Source organism: Oncorhynchus tshawytscha, linkage group LG09 (genome assembly GCF_018296145.1).
Source record: "Oncorhynchus tshawytscha isolate Ot180627B linkage group LG09, Otsh_v2.0, whole genome shotgun sequence".
NCBI lineage: Eukaryota > Metazoa > Chordata > Actinopteri > Salmoniformes > Salmonidae > Oncorhynchus > Oncorhynchus tshawytscha.
In genome coordinates this window covers 54,532,580-54,556,243 of record NC_056437.1, presented here as the reverse complement: position 1 = coordinate 54,556,243, position 23,664 = coordinate 54,532,580, and the positions used below count along the sequence as shown (strand labels likewise).

Below are 23,664 nucleotides of genomic sequence, written 5' to 3'. Positions count from 1 at the left end.
GCGCAGGTCGAACATATCAGTTTATGAAAGGACAGTTCCCTCACCGCTCATCACAACTTGCACCTCCATGACATCCAATCTTCATCGATATCAGGATGATGTGCTTTTTAATGGTATAGCCTAGATATGGCTGCTATTTGCATAATGTGTCCACACTGACACCACCAGCAACAATACATTGGCTTGTTTATCACATAGGAATAGAGCACCAGAGAAGGCCCACGCCTCATTAAAATAATGGGATGTCATTATATTTATTGTCAATATCCGCTGGTTATCACAGTGGCAAGGTGTCAGGCTATTTGGATAAATTTTTTCGCTCTCTATTTCACTCACTCCTTCTCTCTGTCTCTCTCTCTCCTTCCATCTCCCTCTCTCTCTCTTGCTCTCTCTCACAGATTAAGCAAAGCTCCCAGGATGCTGTGTGTGTGTGTCGTGTGGAGGTAATTACCTGCACAGACATGGCACAGAACAAAGCAATCAGGGAGGGGCCCTAAATACAGGGTCTAGACTTGGTGTCTCTCTCTATTTCTCTCGCTCCTTTTCTCTCCCTCTCTCTCTCTTCTCCCCCCCACCCCACCACACCCTCTCTCATTTTATTGTTTGGCCCTGAAAACAACTTCAAACTCAATCAACAAAAATTAGAGTAAAAAGAAATTCACAAAAAACGCTTCGCATTGTGTTCTCTTATTTTCCGAAGAAAACATGAGAGAAGATGAAATGCTCTTGGTAACCGTCAGATTATTGTATTACATATAAAGACACATATGTTTATACGCTGAGAAGCGTGAACATATCTAGCTGGCATAATGCTGAGATCAGCTAACCAAACAACTTCCCCGTCCTCCCTTTTTTAACGCGCACAACAGTCAAGTCGGCTCTAAAAAAAACTAGCCAATAGTTCTGGATGTAGAGAAACACCAGACTTCCAACACAGCCTAGTCTCGCAAAGAGACAGTGGGTCTGAACTCCCGTAATAGCTTCCTTTGAAGACATTTAGATAGTGCTTGTAATCAGCCTAATTGATTGTAATAAGGCACCGGGGGCATATTGTTTTTCTGTGGGAGAGAGGCTTTGGGAATCAGATGTGTTTTGCCAGAGCTACAGTATAATTTAGTTAATGACACCCATTACTCCAAAGCCAAACAGTGTCACTCACTTAGGCCTCTTTAGGTCAGCCTGTGTAGACCATGTAATTTCACTCCAATATGTACAAACTAGGTGATTACAAGCAAATACTGTGTAAGTGCAACACAAACACTTACTACCAAGAACAGTCAAATACATGTTAGGTCTATCACTTTTATCAAAAGGCAAATATTGTCCTTGGCATCGATGACTACAAGTATAGATAACTGCCGGGACACGTGGCATGACATTGCTGTTCTCATTCACAGGTCAATCTACTATGAATTATGAATTCAAAAATTGCGTTGAAACCTTTAATTGTGGAGGTTAGGTTAGTCTCTCTCTCTCTCTCTCTCTCTCTCTCTCTCTCTCTCTCTCTCTCTCTCTCTCTCTCTCTCTCTCTCTCTCTCTCTCTCTCTCTCTCTCTCTCTCTCTCTCTCTCTCTCTCTCTCCCCTTGTTTGTGCATCTGGAGTTGATCAGCCCACTTCCTGGATAGTATTACAGTGCACAATTATGTTCAGATCAGGAGACAGCAGTACTTAAAAGGCCTGAAATTGCAGGGGGGAAACCAGTAGATGAAAAGGGGGCAGATGTGTCCTATCACCGTAATGAAATCAACCTGACTGTCCTTTAGAGGACTAACACAACACACTGTCACCACTCAGCTTTACCACAGACAGGAACGGTAATAATCACATTCACCACCAACACAAACAAACAGCCTCGCAGGCAGCCACAAAGGAAATGGATGAGACTGAACTGGCATTACATTTTATAACCTCTTCAATGCTCTGGAGAATTGAGGACCAGTTTAGAACTGCGACAAGTAGGCCAAGCAAACTTAATGAGATGAATAATGCAACTATTTGGAGAGAAGATAGCATTCATCTTAAGCTACAACAGGAACATATACAAAGGTTCCCACAGCCTTGAAATCTTTATGCTCTCTGTATTGGGGTCCTATGTGAGGCCGTAAAAGCAAGGCATTGGTAATTGCAGAGCTGCCAATCAATTACAGCCCCAGTGTCCCTTGTTTCAAAGGCGCGCGCCGGGGCCCTGACATTTGAACTTGTGGGCGGAGGGTCCCGGCCAGGCCCCTGTGGGGGCCGGGTGGAGACGAAAGGGGGGCGGGGTACAGGGGGGACAGGGGCAGAGGGGCGTCCAGTCAACTGGGGCTGGTCCCACTGTGCCTGGCGTCTCTCTTTCTCATTAAACAGTGGAGAGTCAGAGGTGCACGTCTGCCCTGGCCAGGGGGCAGGAAGGATCGTATTAATACAGAGACGCTCTCTATCCGGGTGTCAGATGACATGGTTTTGCACCTCATTTTGCATCCCTTTAGTCTCTTTTATGATTGGTGCCTAAACCATTAAGATAAAATTGATGTTTTGTCTTCCTTATTTGCTGGAGTCATTTGTTTATTCTCTTAAGTGCTTTCTTTATGGTTCGGAACCACTCAGCACATGTCAAATCCCTACCTTTGGACTAAAGGAGAGCCTCCCCTCCAACCATACAGTCTAAAAATTAGGGGTTCTTCGAAGAACCTTACAGTTCTTGGCACTGAAAATGACCCCCAAAAGGTTCTTCCAAGAACCCCATAGAAGGTGGGGTTCATAGAGGAACTTCCTTAGTTGGTGGGGGTTCTTGCAGGAACCTAACTGCCCAACTGAGACATTTGGATTTGAATGGACAGCAGGTGCAGGCACTTAACTGAAAAATGTAAAGATCTGAATTTAAGGTACCGTTTGTCCCTTGTATGATCTGAACTGATATTGTTTTATGATGACATCATCTATCTTTTCATACGTGTGCAAATCTTTCTAAAAACAGATATGAATCACCACAGATGTAAGAATATGTACTGTAGGCTATAAGAATATGTTGAAGGCTAGCTGTATAGCGTGTAGCGACTGAACTGCTCACTTTTGTGCCTGTGTCTGCAGGTATACAGACGAGGAGGCATACAAAGGCATGTCAATTGCTATTGGTACGTTATGTTATGCAGATCCCATTTACCATCCTCCTCCCTTATGTCTTCAATGAATATCCCATAGGCCTCTACATTATGGACAATGTATGCGTATGAAAAGCATGATCAAAACAGTGTGCGGGTTTTGTTAATTATCTGTATAACTACTGTTTTTTTGGACTCACAGATTTTTTTGGATTCATTTCACAGGAAACCTGTTTGATCACCACACACTGCAAAATCATTCTGGCTATGGATACGGAGAACATCAACACATTAACATCAACATACCAGAGGATATACCCATTGGACTTGTGGCTCTGCTGGGAGTTTACCTCATATTTGAATTTTAAATTCTGCTTTCCAACTAAAATCACAATAAACACTGAGAACTAAAATATTGTGTTATTGTTGTTATTGTTATTATTGTTATGTGTATGATTATTAACAATAATAATAGGGGAGAGGGGGCAGGTAAAAAATGTACCCCAAAAGGTTCTTCAAAATGTTCTTCAAGGATCCATTAAAAGGGGTTCTTCATTTAAAGGGTTCTTCAAAGAACATATAGGGGTTTGCCACAGTTTCAATTTGAAGAACCCTTAAAGGATACTCCAGGAACCTTTTAATTTTAGAGTGTGGGCCAGCTGAAAACCGATAAACAGACTAGGATACTAAGCTGGGATGTTGAGACGACATCTTCTGAGCAGTCAAGGGGTATGGTTGGTTTGTCTGCTGGGAAAGTTGTGGCCCTTCAAACCATCATCCACCATCGACTTTTAACGATGCTATGATTTCTCTTTCAGAGATTCCTGCTTTGTTTTTTGATTTTTTGTTTAGAGGTACATTTCCCTGAAATCTGGGAAACTGCCTCACCAACATTCATCCTTGCTTGCCCATTTAAAAACAATTACACCATCTCAATACCACTACAAAATAACAAGCATCGGTTTATTTTGTTTTCTACCCCTGTCGTAAATGAAGAGCAGTCACACATCATCAAGACATTGTCTCTCAGGAATCAAAGGATGTTAGAGAGAGAGAGAGAGGCCCCTTGGTTTACTCCTCCCTCCCCCTGGCTGACACGGAAACTGGAGTCATGAACACGGTGAGTCATAAAACCTAATAGCTCCATCAGCCGGGACGCAGCGGCTGGGCTCTGATCGTGCCCTGATTACAGAGCATGGCAGATCTCCAGGCCTTTAATATGAGGGCTCCAGCCCAGGCCCAAGGAGCTAGCTAGGGGCCCCTACCCTCCACTCCTCAACAATGTTTTTTGTTTGGAATGGGAACCCTGCTTGGGTTGACTTGAGGCCTCTTGGCACTGGCATTTCCCTCCTATAGATCTTCACTCATTCATTTTAACATTGGACCATTGTCTCTGCAGACTCTGGTAGTGGTTGCCTATCAGTCATGAGTTGCCTGTAAGGCCTACACTCGCTGAGCTCTTTGCTGTAACACCTCGAACCGGTAATTGCGATGGGTAATGACTAGTCTGTAAAGGGAAGAATGCACACCTTTTATATATGTTGGACAGTGATGTTTCAGTAGATGTTCTATTTAAAGGCCCTAACTTTCTGAACCCTGTACAATAGCTAATTTATGAAATGGTTGTAATGTCTGATAATGATGGGTTTGGAGCTGTTGGTGTGTAGTAAAGATATGGACCTTAATTGGTAGTGACTTACACAGTACCACAGTATTTTATTGTCAGGGAGAGTTCCAGAAATGATTTGAGGTGACGCTTGGCAGGAATACTATTTCCCTGAGAGAACAAGTTTGCCAAAATACTACATGAGAGGTTTTGCCACAAGTCCACTGAGAGTTACCTCTTTGTTGGCAATGTGCACTGTTTCTATATCACCTTTACAGCTATGAATAAGGCTAATTTTAAAAAAAACAAAAAAAACAGCTGATTGTTGCCCTGCAACCAGCAGCTGACTTAACCACAACAATGGAGCCGAGGCTAACAACAGATTACATCTTCAGATGTCATTAGCAAAGTGAGTATCCATTTTTATTTATTTTTTTACATTGCAGAATCATTCTTTGCCTGCTGAATAGCAGTCTCCTCTGCTTGCAGCTAATAGGAGCTGGAGCCATTCACCTATTGAAGGTAGTAATTTAGGTTCATTGCAGCTAAAGCTTTGTTTGAAAGACCAGGGCTCCTGAACATTAAGGTGTTAAGGAAAACAATGTGATGACAGCGATTGGCTTAACTGAGAGCCCTTCATTTAAACATGCTCTGCGAGTTTGACGAGGTGCCTTTCTGGAGAGAGAGGGCTACAACACAGGACTTGTTTTTCAGGCCAATATGCAGTATTATTGTCATGTATTATGCACCTTATATCAGGTAAATACATTTTCCGGTATGTGAGAATAAGAAGGATATACTGGAAATAAGTGATATCTGGGCAAATAATGTATTCATTGTCGGTATGGCACTTGTAACAACACTCTTTCCATGTTATTACCACTTTAAGGTGTGTCAATGTAAAGTCCTCCCTTTTCCCCCATAGTTTCAAATATTAGTTCAGGGTTATATTTTGATCTATCAAAAATCATCACTTCTTAGCTTGCAAGATGTATGTTTCTGTGCAATGATAGCGACAGTAGAGTGAAGTATTTAAGTATTTGGCACAGCAACAAACCTACCAAGAGAGATGAACCTCCTAATAATATGGTGCGTTCCTATTTGCACATCAGTGGATGCTGCTGAGGGGGAGGACGGGTCATAATTTTGGCTGGAATGGAGTTAATGGAATGGTATCAAACACATTCCAGACATTATTATGAGCAGTCCTACCCTCAGCAGCCTCCACTGTTTCACATGTTAAAAACTATACCAATCTTCCAACATTACACATGAGTTTATCTATTGAGAATCCTTTAAAGTATCAGTATGCACTTAGTGTGCTTTTGTGTCAGAGTGTCCATAAAGTGGGCCCAATGGCGGTGAGTGCAAGAGACCCAGTTTATTACACAGTCCTTCATTTCACCACTTCAAAGTGCAGACTGTAATTACAATGCTCGAGGTGTGTCCAAACATACCAACAAAACCAGAAGCTGTTTTCTGGTGTTTTTCCTCCTCCGCTTTTCAGGGAGATTGTTCCCCCCCCCTTTTTTAAAAATCAAACCCAAAGAGATTATGTTAAAAGGAATGATTTTTCTGAGGACCGTAGGCTACCGACACTCAAGGGGATTCCTCCTGCTGAAAATCACCTTGGTCTATGTTCGGTTTGTACACAGCTTCAATCACTCTTTTTCATTACTCACATATCAGTTTCCACAGCATTATTGCATTGAGCTGACTATAGGCTACGTGTAGTTTACATGTCTCACTACCACTTAATCCTATGACAGGCTGTGTGTAGCAGGGCCCGGGACTGTGATCGACAAGGTGCCTGAGGGTGGGGGCGTGAGCAGAGCAAGTGGGGAGGTGGCTCCTGAGTGGAGCCGCAAAACTGCAACAGTTTCTCCCCTGAGGAGCGAGGCTTTCATCTGCCCGCTTACTGGCGCCTTCGCAAACCTCAGATTATCTGTGAAATCACCCTGTTTAATAACGCACAGCCTCATGGGAACGGCGCCCTCGCTCAGTCCCAGCCCTGTAGGCCCCCAGCGCATGCATGACTGCTCTTACCAGTCAAACTGGGCAGCTGAGTTTGGGATAGACCTTGTGATTCTCAAATAGTGGCTGTTTATTTCCCGCGGAACAATTTGCAAAGGTTTTTGTGTGGAAATGTAATGTTACATAATAAGAGCAACACATTTGATCATAGTTCATTATTGTCAGGAATTTGATTAAAGTTTTTGTTTCATCACACTAACTTAGTTGGCTATTGGAATCAGGGCTGTGAATCTTGAAAACATAACCAAAGTGACTGAGATTTTTTTGTTGTTGCACTGAGCAAATTCTGTAGTCTACTGTATTATCATAGGTACAGCTGTTATAGGTAAAGTCATTTTCATTTCAACACAGCCTACTGTAGGGATCAATGATTTTTACAGAAACATTTAGTAGAAATCAGAAAGTCTTAAAATAAAATAAAAAACACAAAATCTGCCTATGGTATGAATAAGTATTTTGGCAGTCTCAAAAATGTGCTTGAATAATGAAACAGTGATAAAATTGAAGTCAAAATGAAATAAGGCAATTCCATGGTGACAGAGTGATGCTGAGACTCAGATGTTTCACAAAAACCTATGATTGCAAAATTAAACAAACCATACAACTCTATGCAAAATGACCTCTTAACAATTTCCACAGAAAATTGCACAAAAACACATCTACTTGAAGAACAGTGCAGATACAAATGATGGGACAAACAGCACAAACCGTCCTTTTGTTAACAAACTTTGCATCTGCACTTTTCTTCAAGTAAATGTGTTTTTGTCAAATGTTTATTGGACATTGCTAAAAGTAGTCATTGTGCATAGAGGTCTATGGTTTGTTTAACTCTGCAATCATTGGTTTTTGTTTGGAATACATTTGAAAGTGACAAATCTGAGTCTCAGAATCACTTTCCAATAGCAGTTTTTACTAGTAGATTAATTCAAGACTGCTCTAAAAATTGTCCCCCCCAAAAAAATGTATGTGAGGGTATTCACACTTCTTCAAAGGTCATGCATATTTGATGAAGAATAACTAGGCCTACTTTGTTTAAAGCTAGAATGCTTAATTGAAACAATAACAAAGCGTTTTAATAAAAACGCTGAGGGCTGGGCCTGGAGAAATGAAACCACATGTAATAGACAAAGCTATGGATGCAAGGACTGACCATCCATGATATCAAAATTATAGTTTTAACCATGTTTTGTGGCTATAACGTGTTTTTTCTTCACATTTACATTGTTTACAAACAGTAAAATAAGCTTATATTTTGGGATCTGATGGGGTACTACAATCTTCAATAATCAATAGTTATATATAATTAATTAAAAAGTTTTAAAAAATGGATTTAGCAACTAAGGATTCTAGCTTTAAAAATGCACAGTGTAGAAATCGCTCCACCATTTCCTGGATGCTAACATTCTAATAGTTCCCTTAATTTTAGTTTGTGACAAAACAAGCAAGCATAGTGTAGAGAGTCATTGTACCATCTAAACTACTGTGAAATACATGATCTTTTCCATAACCAGAAATATTGTATTTTCAGTTGTTTGAAACTTAAGAACAAGAAACATAGAAATATCATACATAGAACATATCGCTTCCGCTTCTTAGACTTGCTTTCAATGAGAATGACAGATCTACAACTAAAATTTCTGTGTGGATTTGTTGGGGTCGCCCAAAAAGTGACATATTGCAGCTTTAAGAGAGCATGATACAGACTAGGGCTGCAAGAAATCATTTTCCCACCAAATGTGTGTATCCTGAATTGAGGCACCAACAACGTTTTGCAATCAGGAAAAGGCATATCCCAATGGAGATTGTTAATTTGTGTTTATCTCTTCCATAATTATCTGCATGGGGCCTGTGTTTACATCTCTTGAGGTTAGGTTTGAAGTTATCCGTCACAGTAAATGCATGTGATATACTACATATATTTTGAACTCTTGTGTGAGAGACCAATCAATGACCAATCTCCTACATTTTGGCAGCGCTGCGATTGGCCGAAAGTTCCACTGGCGTCACGTGATTCTTTCACTCACCCCCACACTTGACAGCTTGGGTCCTGATATCTGAACGCCACCTGTAGCTACGACTGTCAGTCAGTCTTGCCGAGTGCCATTGGGACATACTTAGGGGGAAATGTCTACCCATGTGAGTTTGAGGGATAGCAGTTCATCGGAGGAGGACAGCCGACCCGAGCGGGAGAGCACGATGGATGACCGCAAAACTCAAGTGACTACACACCATCATCCCTTCAGTGTAGAGGCTATAATGTCGGGTAGAAAGACTCACAGTGAGTTTACAAGCAAACCCGACAATGTCTCTGTGGTTACATTTTCAAAGACGCAGAACTCTCCGTACCTGTGCAGAGAGACATACAGCCCTCCCGAGGGAATCCGAAAGCACTTTATTCCACCATCGCCCGTAAAGTCGGAGTCCTCCGAGCCGGATGACTGTCCTCCCTGGGTTATGAGCCCAAGATTCACAGCGCAAACTCGTGAGTAACTTTTAGAGACTCACGCGAAAGAATTTCATTTAAATTAAGATATACAAATCTGCTTATTTTAAGTAATTGGAACACATTTTGGAATATGTATACACGTGTACTTCTTACCTTACTATTTATCATAACTGATTTGTTATTTAGAGATTTAAAAATATATATATATCATATGGTATAATACAAATCAAATCGACCCATTTGAATTGGTTGGTATGTGCTGTCTCACAATATTGCATGGCTTTACATTCAAATGATTTGACAGGGTGTCAACTAAAAAGCCTTTTGCAAGTAATAACTTTTATGTATATGCCTAATTAATTAGGCTACATCTGAATGCTTGTGTAGAAAAAAAGTACGATCATTTAAGTCTTGACGTTCAATTTATTAAACAATATGTGAAAAAGAAGTATTAGGAAAAACAGGCCTGGGTCTTTACAACATTAGTTGAGTTAATAAATGAGTTAATAAATGGCTTACTGTGGGTCTATCATGAAACATAATCTTTCAATTTGTACTCTTTATTTGGGATAATAAGATGCATTTCTATGTATCTTTATTGGCATATCAGGCAGGTCTTCAAACCCTTTCATTGATTTGTGCGTTTTATTAGTATCTCCACATACATGTTTGTTTATGTGGTTTGTGTGTAATTCAAATCAAATTGTGTTTGTCACCTTACAGTGAAATGCTTACTTTACAAGCCCTTAACCAACAATGCGGTTCAAGAAATAGAGTTAAGAAAATATTTACTAAATAAAATAAAACAAGAATTCTATTAAAAGTAACACAATAAAATAACAATACCAAAGTTATATACGGGGTACCGAGTCAATGTGGGGGGAACAGGTTAGTCGAGGTAATTTGTACATGTAGGTAGGGGTAAAGGGACTATGCATAGATAATAAACAGTGAGTAGCATCAGTGTAAAACAAAGGGGGTCAATGTAAATTGTCGGTGTGGCCATTTGATTATGGCTTGGGGGTCGAAGCTGTTAAGGAGTAGTCTATGAAGTCTATGACTTGGGCCAGAGAGTCTATGACTTGGTGCAGAGAGAACAGTCTATGACTTGACTGGAGTCTGACATTTTTTGGGCCTTCCTCTGACACCGCCTAGTATATAGGTCCTGGATGGCAGGAAGCTCGGCCCCAGTGATGTACTGGGCCATACGCACTATTCTCTAGCGCCTTACGGTCAGATGCAGAGCAGTTGCCATACCAGGCAGTGATGTAACCGGTCAGGATGCACTTGATGGTGCAGTAGATAGAACTTTTTGAGGATCTGAGGACCCATGCCAAATCTTTTCAGTCTCCTGGGGGGGAAAAGGTGTTGTCGTGCCCTGTTCATGACTGTCTTGGTGTATTTGGACCATGATAGTTTGTTGGTGATGTGGACCCCAAAGAACTCTCGCCCTGCTCCAGTACAGCCCTGTCGATGTGAATGGGGGCGTGTTCAGCCCTCCTTTTCCTGTAGTCCACAATCATCTCCTTTGTCTTGCCCACGTTGCGGGAGAGGTTGTTGTCCTGGGACCACACTGCCAGGTCTCTGACCTCCTCTCTATAGGCTGTCTCATCGTTGTCTGCGATCCGGCGTACCACTGTTGTGTCGTCAGCAAACTTAATGATGGTGTTGGAGTCATGCTTGGCCACGCAGTCGTGGGTGAACAGGAAGTACAGGAGGGGACTAAGTACGCACTCCTGAGGGGCCCCTGTGTTGAGCATCAGCGTGGCAGATGTGTTGTTGCCTACCCTTACCACCTGGGCCCGGCCCATCAGTAAGTCCAGGATCCAGTTGCAGAGGGAGGTGTTTAGTCCCAGGGTCCTTCGCTTAGTGATGAGCTTTGTGAGCACTATGGTATTGAACGCTGAGCTGTAGTCAATGAACTGCATTTTCACATAGTTGTTCCTTTTGTCAAGTGGGAAAGGGCAGTGTGGAGTGAGTTTGAAAGTACTTAAAATCATTCCAACAAATAACACTAATCTCCTCCATTGATATGTCTTCCCATTCCAATGTTTGACCATTTCCATTTTAAAGTCTAAACAGTCTAAACAGTTGACTGCGTCAGATATTAAATCTCTGCTCAAAATCAGTCTATTTTATGCAAAGAAGAAGTTCATTTCATGCATGGTCATTCACTTGTACAGTGCTTGGGTAAACTAGTAAGCCTACGTTTCAGAGTTTAAAATCGCTATCAGCCTCCAACCAAATTACTTTGGGCCTACTCAAAACAGCTTTCTCTCTAACATTGTTAGTTTATGTATCAGAATGATACTACAGATTTTCTATCAGAGTATTAGGGCTACCAGGATATTAAGTACATTTACTTTCTCACTCAAGTATCCATTTGTTAAATTAAATCAGTATTGACTCTGATCCTCTCTGTCTCTCTGTCTCTCTGTCTCTCTCTCTCTCTCTCTCTCTCTCTCTCTCTCTCTCTCTCTCTCTCTCTCTCTCTCCAGGGCAGGTGAGTCCTACCTGTCCGCTGAGAAAGCACAAGAACAATAGAAAGCCTCGTACTCCTTTCACCACCTCCCAGCTGCTGGCTCTGGAGCGTAAGTTTCGTCAGAAGCAGTACCTGTCCATCGCAGAGCGGGCCGAGTTCTCCAGCTCTCTGACCCTGACTGAGACTCAAGTCAAGATTTGGTTCCAGAACCGCCGGGCCAAGGCCAAGAGACTACAGGAAGCCGAGCTGGAGAAGCTCAAAATGGCTGCCAAACCGGTGCTGCACCCGGGCTTTACGTTACCCATGCCCCTGGGTGCCCAACTTCACACAGCTGTCTCCCTGTACGGACAGTCCTACCCCTACCACCGACCAATGCTGCCCCTCTCACCTATGGGACTGTACGCTACGCCGCTGGGATACAGCATGTATCACCTAACATGAAAATAGAGAGGAATATAACCTTGTTCTGTTGATATTAGTGTTGGACACTTGGACATCACTCTTTATAATGCTATCTTTTTCTCCTTGCTACAAAAACAACACTGAAATGGAGATGATTTTCTTTCATAAACACACCTGAAAATACAGTGCCTCACTCACCAAAGAGCCTTAAAGACCTCAATGAATTGTTTTGCTGGTTTCTTATTTTTCTTCTGTGGATGGATAACAATTTGGCTATCCAGGCTAAGTCAACTAGTGGTTCTGTTTTACTTTGTCATATATTCCAATGCAAATGTTCCCTTTATCCAATCGTCTCTGTGGTTTTGATCAAATGTTGTTGTATTACTGTCATTACACTTGTCAGTATCTAACATAGAAGATTCAGCTTATGTCTGACTTCAGGTCTGCCTTGTTTCACCTCTCCTTGAAAACAGACCGACAGGTTGGATTTTAGACCGCTTTCATTACATACTGAAGGGTTGTCTTGGTTTTTTCAGAATCTCAACTCAAAGTCAACTCATTCAAAATTGTTGATATTTTGACACATTCCAAATGGTTATTTTTACATTAGATTTGACTTTAGCAACAAATTATATTCAGCACTTCTGTTTCATAAGACATGTGTAGTCTTAGTTTAATTTGTGTCTACTTATTTATTATACTTTCACTCGAAAATGTTTATGCAGGAAATGAATTTATTGTGTGATTCATGTTTCGTATTTATAACATGTAGCTCAAATGTGGCAGACGTTTCTGACCAAAATGTTATTTATACCTTTTATACTTTAATCTGAAGGTTCCATTGCAAGGAGCTACAGTATGTAGTTTTATAAATGTTTTTAATATCAGCAATGTATCTCATTTGCATGGACCAAAATTAAAAAGGCTTTTAAAACATGTTTTCTTTTTGAGATATCATGTAAGTAAGAATATGTTGTTTACGTATCGACATCTTTGAAATTGAACATGACCTACATTTTGTCATGTGGTTGCATGGTGTGGTATGGTTGCATGGTTTCTAATGTTAATGTCAATATTTGACAACCCTCATGTAAGCACTAAAAAGTCAGCTATTCAGATAATTCCAGTTATTAGAACACTTTTGTAAACCATGTCAGTGAATGCCGTTTTAAAACAATGTTTGATTATATTTGCGAGGTTCTGCTCCCAGTAAGTAATATTATTGAATTCATTTCATATAACATATTGTGTTTAATGTCAGTTGAAATGGAGAACTACAGAGTCCCAAACCATAGCATCTACACTATACCATCTCTCTCCTCTCACCTCAGCCCTTCATGTTCTGAAAGCACTAAAGCACTAACTTCAGCAATAATCTGTGGAACGATAAGTAAAGCTGTACCTGTCTCATCAAACAATGCAGTGCGTCATACCTTTGGGTTATTTCAATGACAAAAGTTGTTGGAAGACTGCAATTTAAACTCGCCAGGTTTTAGATGGCAGTAGTAGGCCTATTACTTCCCCAGCAGCATTCTCGGGACTAATTGACCTTAATGTTATTGGTTTTAGTCAACTGTATCCGGCTTTCACAGCACTTCCAATTGTGGGAAACACCATTGGTTTGGAGAGCCAGATTGGTCATGTTTTATGGTCCTCCTTCCTGCCTTGTTATATATCATTCATCAGGGGACTAATCCCATAAAGGTAGCTGCCTTTGTGGCAATTGTAAGAGCTGCTTACAATTTCCGTGTGACTTTGATGTAATGAGGAAATCATTTATAGGCAGCACTCTATTTATGAGCTTCCCTCTAATCAAAACAAGGCAGCGAGGCAAACCCTCAGCGCAGTCAAGCAATCAGTTTAATGAACAGCAGATTGGCAGAGATGTTCGAGGATCTGTTTGGAAATGTCAGGTTGGTGCTATCTTACTTGTGAGTAGTTCTTTAGCTATTGAAACAATGCTCTATATCTGTACTAAATAAATCAAATTGTATTTGTCACATGCACCGAATACAACAGGTATAGCCCTAACAGTGAAGCCCTTAACCAACAATGCAGTTTTAAGAAAAAAAGTGTGAAGAACGTATTTACTAAAATAAACTGAAGCAAAAAAAATTCAAATAAGAAATACAAATTTAAAACAAGGGTTTAACCATTATTGTGATTTATTGTGATGCCGTGCTCTTTTGACACGTTGACCATCAATGTAACGTTAAACAACTCTCGAGGCAGAGGATGTGTGACATTTCAATGTTTGTGAACTTGTCATTCAACCAAGGAGAGTGTATACTTATACTTCCTCTAGTGGTGGTGTTGGATATGGCACCTTGGGTGGAGTTCATGACCAAGGTTCTCGGTAGGTGGTGCTATATGATTCCAATCTAAAAGGTCAATTGAGAATGGCAACAAACACACCCACCCACACGCACTCACTCACTCTCACAAACAAAACACACTTTGCATTTGCATGTAATGTATTTCATACTGTATATGTGTGTACAAATGGCGGACCGGTTGCATTCTTGAATATTCTGATTCTATTTTTTTTCTTCATAACATCACGTTAAGTCAGAAATAAGTATTTTGAAGAACTTTTAGAAGTTAGTATTGGCTGTTGCCTTGTGTTTGTTGTCATAAAAACTTTATGAGCCCATTTCTTTCCTCTTGGTGAAGAACCTCAGGAAGCTGCAAGCCCAGCATTCGGGAAACATAAGGGTGTACTCTGTTTATTAGTCTGAGAGGCACTCTTCCACACAACAGAGCACACATTGTTCCAATGTATTTTTAATGTCATCTCTCTATCTCAGGGTCGGTTCCAGGCATAAGCCCTTTTTTTGAGGCAGGGGGAACTCAGTCGGGGGTCTCAACTTACTATTGAGAATAAGAAAAGTAGAATACACCAGCTGCAATTTTGAAATTTGTTTGTGTATCAGCAGTTTTTCTCTTGTTATGTCAGTCACTGACAGTCACTCAATTATCCATGTTAGCTAACAATTGTTAGATTGGTAGTTAGTCCAGCCAGCTACATTATCTAAACTTGTACTAATTATGGCTGAATACCTACCAGGTATTCAGGGCATGTGCCCAGGCTCCCAGACCTCCGGGAGACCCACAATGTTTTTGTTAGTAATTTTCACTCAGATATCATATTAACATGGCATAAGTCATTACAAAATGTGTAGATTTGCAGGAAAAATGCTTTAAAGCTGTAAGAATGTCTCTCCGCACCATGGCAAAATGTGCAGAAATGTAGAAAAATTGCTTGAAAACTGCAACGTTTTCTCTACGCCCCATGGCAAAATGTGTAGAATTATAGGAAATTAACTTTAAAAAATAAATGTTTTCCTCCTCCATCAAGAGGGGGTGCCACTAAAATGATTTACTACGAGGTGCCCCCCCCCCCCTCCAACAAAATCTTGCTTAGGGCCTCCAAAAGGATAGAGCCCTGCTCCATCTCATTGCATCGTAGAGGAGAGGAGCTGGAGAGAGGAACAGAGAGGATCAGAGCTAGCCTTTGTTTGAACATCACATTCTGATGACCAAACGATTGGGCCTGGAAACATGGAAAATGGATATAAAGAATCAATCCCTTGTGCTGCCATGCCCATGGATTTTTCCCTTCTGTGAGGGGATTTCATTGGTTCCACCACTAGGGACAGAGAGAGGCCGTCTGCTTAGCAAATAAGGGGCTTTGACCAACCAGATACACATTGATTTTCCACCAAGGGATTGTTTTGGCTTCTGGGAGTATTCTACATGGTACATTAGGGTTTCCCAAACTCGGTCCTCAGGACCCCAAGGGGTGCACATTTTGATGCAAAATATCCACTAATCTTCAAGCTTTGATGAATCAGCTGTGTAGTGTTAGGGCAAAAAACAAAATGTGCACCCCTTGGGGTCCCAGAACCGAGTTTGGGAAACGTTGTAGTACATCATGTAAAAGTGTGTATTGTCATGATATAATTATCTAGGCAAGGAACAAGACCTCCCATTACGCTACCAATTCATTAATAGTATGTTCTTCATCCTTGTGGAAGCTGATGTGAGGAATCAAGTCGTCTCCATATTATGTTTGAAATGTGTACTGAAAAATGAGAGAGTATGTCAAAAAACATGTACACGCAATGTACTATTAAGTGAGACCCACTGTTGCAAAAATGCAACGCTGCCTAAATTGCATCCTAAACGTAAAAATGAATGTCAAACACTACATACTGTAGAGCAAGGGTTCCCAAACTTTTTAGGCCCACGACCCAATTTTAGTATCTGAAAATTCTCGAGACCCCACCCATGTAATTAACAGTCAATGTTTACTTTTTTTTATTTGGGGCTATGGCAGTCAATTGAAAAACATTCTAGCAGCATTTCTGATTGTCTTCACAACTCACCATCTCATACTGTTAATGTGGGGCAGTCAATTGTGAATTAGTCTGACATACAGAAATGTATCTTATCTTACCACTACTAATGAGATGGATGTGTGTGAAGCATTTTGCGTCAGAGCTTCTCAAAGTCAGGGGGCATGATCAACAGTGCACACCTCATCTCTGCATCCCCAACCTGGATCGATATTTGGTTTTAATGTAGACGAGAGCACTGAATCTAGTTTCACACAGATATGAGCTGGTGATGGGTAGCCTACCATGAGTTTTATGGTGTTTTCAAGACAACTGGGAACTCTGAAACATACGAGGTCAAATCATGACGTCAGTGATCTTAAGGTCGAAAGGTCAGACCTCTAGAAAGAGACCCGAATTCCCGAGTTGGAATTCCAAGTTGGATGACCTTTTAAAAGATTTTTCCCAGTCGGAGCTCATTTCTTTCCAAGTTCCTAGTTGTCTTGAACGCACTGAATTCGGAAGTAAGAGATTTCCCAGTTCCCAGTTCCGAGTTTGCCAGTTGTTTTGAATGCAGCATCAATGCTCAGAGGAAGATGGCAGGGTATTCCATTTGAGTCAGGAAACAAAACTCCTCCATAGTGACCCGTGAATACGTTGTCTGCAGCATTCTGTCACATAACAGCTCGATCAACTGTTCGATTTCACTTACCGGCATGTCAACTTAGCCATGATCACAGTCAAATGGATTGGGAAGTGGGTCCGTCCCAAAGTGCTCTTCCAAACATTGGAGGTGAGCAGTCATGACTCGTGTGGGACTTACTGATGCTGTTTTCTGTTATTTTATTTTCATTACACATAAAGTCATCCATTGGGAACGACAACAGTTCCTCTCTCAATTCGAAAACTCTTTCCAACCCTCCCCCTTAACAACCACCAAGCCTCGATGTGAAATAGACCATTGTCATGCTTAGATCTCATATATCCACATAGTTTTGCATCAGGCGTGCGTGCAGTGGATGTGGTGTACAATCGAAGTTACCTGCTGCAGTATATCTCTGATTTCTGTGTTCAGTTCTTTTGCCGCCAGTTGCTCTCGGTGTATCATACAATGAATCCTTATGGCAGAAGGAGACACGTTCATTACTAGAGTGTAGCGGCCTGCCCGCCGTCCCATGATAGATGGAGCCCATCTGTGCAAAAGCCCACCATTCGATACCATAAGGAATCAGCACACTAAACATCCGTTATGCCGTTTCATGATCGGGAATTGTGAGACAGAACAATATGTCCTCGTTAATAGCATCCCCCCCGACATGTATAACAAACAAAAGTCAACGCATAGACATCTTGGTCCTCATAACTAACGTCCATTTGGAGAGCATAAGCCGGGGAGTTTTTGAGTCATTCAGTTAGTCACTCTTAATTGGTTGCAATAGCATAAATTCTTTGTTAACAGCGTTATCTGACAAAGGTATTGATGTGAGTTTCTGTGCCTCTGCCCCCCCACACATTGTTTTCAACATATCAATTGTGGCCCGTAGTATCAAAATCAATGGCGATTTTAGCATGTACATCTTTGTGGGGCAAACATTCTGAAAATTGTGTGATGCATGCTAGCAAAGCCACTACACAACAGAACACAACACAACACCAAACAATACATTAATTAGACTAATAGAGTGACAAACTGTTTGTCGGCACAAACTTTACCACAGCTACACATTGTCACACCCTGATCTGTTTCACCTGTGTTTGTGCTTGTCTCCACCCCCCTCCAAGTGTCACCCCTCTTCCCCATTGTCCCCAGTGTATTTATACCTGTGTTCTCTGTTTGTCTGTTGCCAGTTAGTTTTGTTTCGTGAAACCTACCAGCGTTTCTCCCCTTGCTCCTGTCTGTTCTTGTCCCTGTTTTCTAGTTTTTTCCGGGTTGGACCTTTCTGCCTGCCCTGACCCTGAGCCTGCCTGCCGTTCTATACCTTGTCACACCTCTCTGGATTATTGACCCCTGCCTGACCAAACCCTGAGACTGCCTGCCTGTCACGCCCTGACCTTAGAGCTTTTTATTTCTCTATTTTGGTTTGGTCAGGGTGTGATTTGGGTGGGCATTCTATGTTCCTTTTTTATGTTTTTGTATTTCTTTGTTTTGGCCGGGTGTGGTTCTCAATCAGGGACAGCTGTCTATCGTTGTCTCTGATTGGGAACCATACTTAGGTAGCTTTTTCCCACAGGGTTTTTGTGGGTAGTTCATTTCTGTTTAGTGTTTGCACCTTACAGGACTGTTTCGATTATTCTCTTTGTTATTTTTGTTATAGTGTTCAGTTTTAATAAAGAAAGTATGAACACTTACCACCCTGCGCTTTGGTCCGATGATTCCTCATCTTCTGACGACGAATATCGTTACACTGCCGTTCTGGACCTTTGCACCCTTTCTGGATTACTGACCTCTCCATGCCCTTGGCCTATCTTTTGCCTGCCCCTGTACTAGAAATATACTTTTCTTACTTCAACACTGTCTGCATCTGGGTCATACCTGAAACCTGTTGCACATGGTTATCAGCAGAGCCTTGTCTGGAAGCAAAACAGTTCATTCAGCCTAATTTACTACCTTTTAAAAAACATAACTGATATGGCTGACTTGCTTAATCAAATGTGTTTTCTATTGAGAATTGAGATGTACAAACTATGGCATAAGGGGAAGACTAGCGGATAAGAGACAATCTATAAGTTCAATTAAGACATTAATGAGCGAGCTAGGACGGATGTAGTCAGTATACCTATTTGTTCAGCACTTTAACAAATGCACGCTACAGAATTCAGAACATGGTCCATTCTTACAGTATTCTCCCTGTACACCAAATCAGAACTGCAGGATAAATAAAAGGGGCATATAAGCAGACAATGAAAGCTCTTACAATATTCGATGATGAAATTTCTCTAAAACAGGGTATAGGCTACAGGTTCACCACTAAATCAGAACAGTAGGCCAAATTATGAGGGGTAAAGGGGCCAAAGTATTAGGTTGAGGCACATGGGCTTCTAACAGCTTACTACACAACATACTCTTAGTATTACTTTCTTGGCTACAGTATACATATCTTCCTGGCATATTACATAATTTATGCAACAGCATACAAGACATTTTTGGACTCACCTTGTTGCTCACTTGAAAAGGAAGGTGGCGCGGCAGTCCTTCTTGTGGGTTCTAGAAAGAGGCCCGAAATCCTGACTTGGAATTCCGAGTTGGTTGGCCATTCAAAATGATTTTCTGTATTTTCCCAGTCGGAACTAGTTTTATCCAAGTTCCCAGTTGGCTTGAACTCACTGAAGTCTGAGATTTCTCAGTTCTTAGTTTCCAGTTGTTTTGAGTCATGGATTGACAGCATGGCCAACGTATTCAAACTCTTCTGGCCCATGGCATTATCCACTTTTTAGTGATATCTAATTGGCAGTTACGGTTTTGTCTCATCGCTGCTCCCCTAGGGACTTGGCGAAGGTTGAGAGCCAAGCCGCACTGCTTCTTGACCAGGAAGCCAGCCGCACCAATGTGTTGGAAGAAACACTGTCAAACTGACTAACGAAGTCAGCTTCTTAGGCACCTGGCCCGCCACAAGGAGTCGCTAGAGTATAATGAGAAAAGGACATCCTGGCCGGCCAAACCCTCCCCTAACCTGGATGACTCTGGGCTAATTGTGTTTGTCGCCTCATGGGTCTCCCGGTCACAGCCAGCTGTAACACAGCCTGGGATCGAACCAGGGGCTGCAGTGGCACTTTAGCACCCATTGTTAAATTTGCAATTTCCAACTTGTTGTGTAATGTTTATGTCCGATACATTTTATCTATAAGTTCTCTTCATATGACAAGAATTGAAAAGGATTTGCCAGTAGATTGCTGACTTGATGCACGATGATAACTGCTTGTTTAGCTTTCTACCTAAGATGTTGAAAGTATGATCTTGATATGATCAGTGCAATCAACGCTACAATAGATATAACGTGATTGGACGTCATTTTTATCTGCGGCCAATGACCTTGAGCCTTTTTTTGGATAGGCACTTCCAATGTAAGTCTATGGCAGCATCCAAGGAGCTTGAATTTTCAAGCTCTTTTACCCGTATACATTTTTTGGTGTGTCAGTGTGATTTTGTGGCATCAGTAACCTCTGAAACATTAGAAACCTGTCCGCTCGTCTGAGACCGCACTTGTCCCCTACACAAGCATATGTTGCTAGCCACCCATGCAAGTGCAAATGTAGGTTCTTAATCTGAGCCAGTTTGCACCAGCATGAAAATAATCCTGCAGCAACAGAGAATGTGAATAATTATGTGGATTATAATTAATGGACATTTTTTTGTAGGGGTTGATAAAAATTTTGTTAGGGCAAATCAAGTCTGGACCTTCAAAGTGGAAATTTCAAACTTTAGAAGCCTTTTAAAAACTAAAATACACTACAAGTTTGCATTTCCTACCATGCAGGAAAATTCACAGCAACAAAATAGTGATGAAATTAAGATTCTACATCTGTATATGACAAAACATTTTACCTGTCTCCTCTAAGATGTAATGATTATGAATAACAAAGAAATTGAGAGACAAACATTCTGAGCCAGAGATAGAGGTAGTTTTGTAAGACTTACCAAAACGCATCATTGGGCTTAAAGGTTTGCCAAACTGAGACATATGGCCACATTCCTATATTGATAGGAAGAGAGATTATTTCCCTTCCAAATAATGTAAATATGGACAACCAAATACTTCAGGAGTAACAAATATTAAATATATATTTTTTTTAAATATGGTGGTTTATGAGGTCAGAGTATTGCCATTGACATTAAATTAAACCCGAAAGGACAACCAAATATGACAAAAAAATAATTAAATGTTCTCCATACATAGAAAACACACAAAATATTTGATCCTTTCAAAAATGTGTTTTTGAAAGTAAAATACAAACATTTTGATAGATCAAGTGAATCAATTTAGCTGTTTTCGACAAAATACTACTTAATTTCAGATGTACAGTATATGCAGTACCAGTCCAACGTTTGGACACACCTACTCATTCAAGGGTTTTTCTTTATTTGTTCTATTTTCCTACATAATAATAGTGAAGACATCAAAAACTATAAAATAACACATACTGTATGGAATCATGTAGTAACCAAAAAAGTGTTCATCAAATCAAAATATATTTTATATTTGAGATTCTTTAAAGTAGCCACCCTTTGCCTTGATGACAGCTTTGCACACTCTTGGCATTCTCTCAACCAGATTCATGAGGTAGTCACCTGGAATGCATTTCAATTGCCAGGTACTTCTTGCTAAGTTAATTAGTGGAATTTCTTTCATTCTTAATGTGATGGAGCCAATCATTTGCTTTGTATCTACTTTGAAGAATCTCAAGTATAAAACAAAGAAAAACCCTGGAATGAGTAGGTGTCCAAACTTTCAACTGGTTCTGTATATATTATCATAATAATTATTTTGATCGGTTTGGATGTGATTTGTATAGAATTTCACCGTTTTATTACCAAATCCTTCCATTGAAGCCCAAGGTGCATTTTTTGCAACGTTTCCATAAAAAGATTCTACAAACTTGAAATTCTAAAAAACTATTATTTTCATAATCAGAGGTCTATTATTGGTGAACGGTAATAGATTATTTTCCTTATTTGGATCTATGCTTGGGTCTTACAGAGTTAAAGTATGATGGAATTCATGGAAAACACTCATTCACAGAGATGTAGTTGTAACAGTATAACTTTAGACCGTCCCCTCGCCCATACCCGGGCGCGAACCAGGGACCCTCTGCACACATCAACAACAGTCACCCACGAAGCATCGTTACCCATCGCTCCACAAAAGCCACGGCCCTTGCAGAGCAAGGGGAACTACTACTTCAAGGTCTCAGAGCAAGTGACGTCACTGATTGAAACGCTATTTAGCGCGAACACCGCTAACTAGCTAGCCATTTCACATCCGTTACATAGGCTTGTCGTGGCTTACAGGGATGTTCGATGTGTCCCCAAGCAGCTTTTGAACCTTTGGTTCTCCCACTCATCCTCCCAGCCCCAGGCTCTTTAAATCAATGCATCTGCTACTGAAATTGTCTGGTTCTCCTGGGCACCCAAAAAACATAGACAAGGTCAGTCAGCTTGTCTCACACACAACCAAGAACCAGTGTGAGTGAAGACAGTCTATCAGTGTCAGCCGAGTCAGCCCAGGAGTGCTGGGGAAAAAAACAGGCCAGTCGTGCTCTGAGTGGACAGACTTGTTCTGAACAGAACATATTCTAAACCCAACAGGACTCCTCTTATGTTCTCTTTTGTACAGTACATGGGCACTTACATTTAAAAAAAGAAAGGTATGTAAGGCCAAGCCCTGCACTTAACTTGTCTGTGTAAACAATGTCAGCACAGGGAGACATCGCTGCACAAAACATTTCATAAAATATTGGTTGTCTAGTATAGCTTTTGTTGAGAAAGGAGACAGTTTATCTGATAGGCTTGGCCAAACTCTGACTGAAGATGCCTGTCTATTCAGACATCCATGACGCAGATGTGGTTTGGAGACTTTCAACAACAAACCAAAAAATATGCAGGCACCTCGAGCCTGATAATTCATTCAAACACTCCAGATTGAGTGTGACTTCATCACGATCCACATGGTTGAGTAAAGTTACTGGTATTACTGGTGTTGTGTCTTGATCATGAAAATAAGAATTTGTTCTTAACTGACTTGCCTAGTTAAATTAAGGTAAAATTAAATTCAAATCAATAAAAATCATGCAAATCACAGGAAAATGAGCTCATGATCTGTACAGACAGAGTGCATAGGGCTTAATTGGTGTAATATTGTAACATAATATACAATGAATCATATTTAATATAGAGATGATTCAAGATGTCATGGCACTAAGCTTGGAGAGGGTTTTGAGAGGGAAAAACCAATGCAGATCTCCCTCTCTTCTTTCTCTAGAGAAAATGAACAAATCCTTGTAATTATACCATGCTCTGGTATGTCAGTTTCCTATCGACACTCACTCACCACTTAACCCCCCTCAGTGCTCAATTAAACACAAGCATGGGATTATACAATACATCTCACAGAGGCGGAATGCAATGGAATTTATTGTATAGCATTTCCTTACACATTTTACATTGACATTTTAGTCAGTTAGCATATGCTTTTACCCAGAGCGATTTACAGTTGGTACATTCTTAAGATAGCTAGGTGAGACAACCACATACCTCAGTTATAGTAAGTACATTTTTCCTC

At 40.9% G+C, this 23,664-nt stretch overlaps 1 protein-coding gene across 1 annotated transcript; it reads left to right on the top strand.

Moving 5' to 3' along the window:
* The first annotated feature begins 8,680 nt into the window (after nucleotides 1-8,680).
* On the top strand, nucleotides 8,681-12,986 carry LOC112258135 (homeobox protein MSX-2-like). Its single transcript, XM_042327071.1, has 2 exons — nucleotides 8,681-9,202; nucleotides 11,665-12,986. The coding sequence occupies exons 1-2, from the start codon at nucleotides 8,845-8,847 to the stop codon at nucleotides 12,087-12,089; spliced, it is 783 nt and encodes a 260-aa protein (XP_042183005.1). The 5' UTR covers nucleotides 8,681-8,844; the 3' UTR covers nucleotides 12,090-12,986.
* The last annotated feature ends 10,678 nt before the right edge of the window (nucleotides 12,987-23,664 follow it).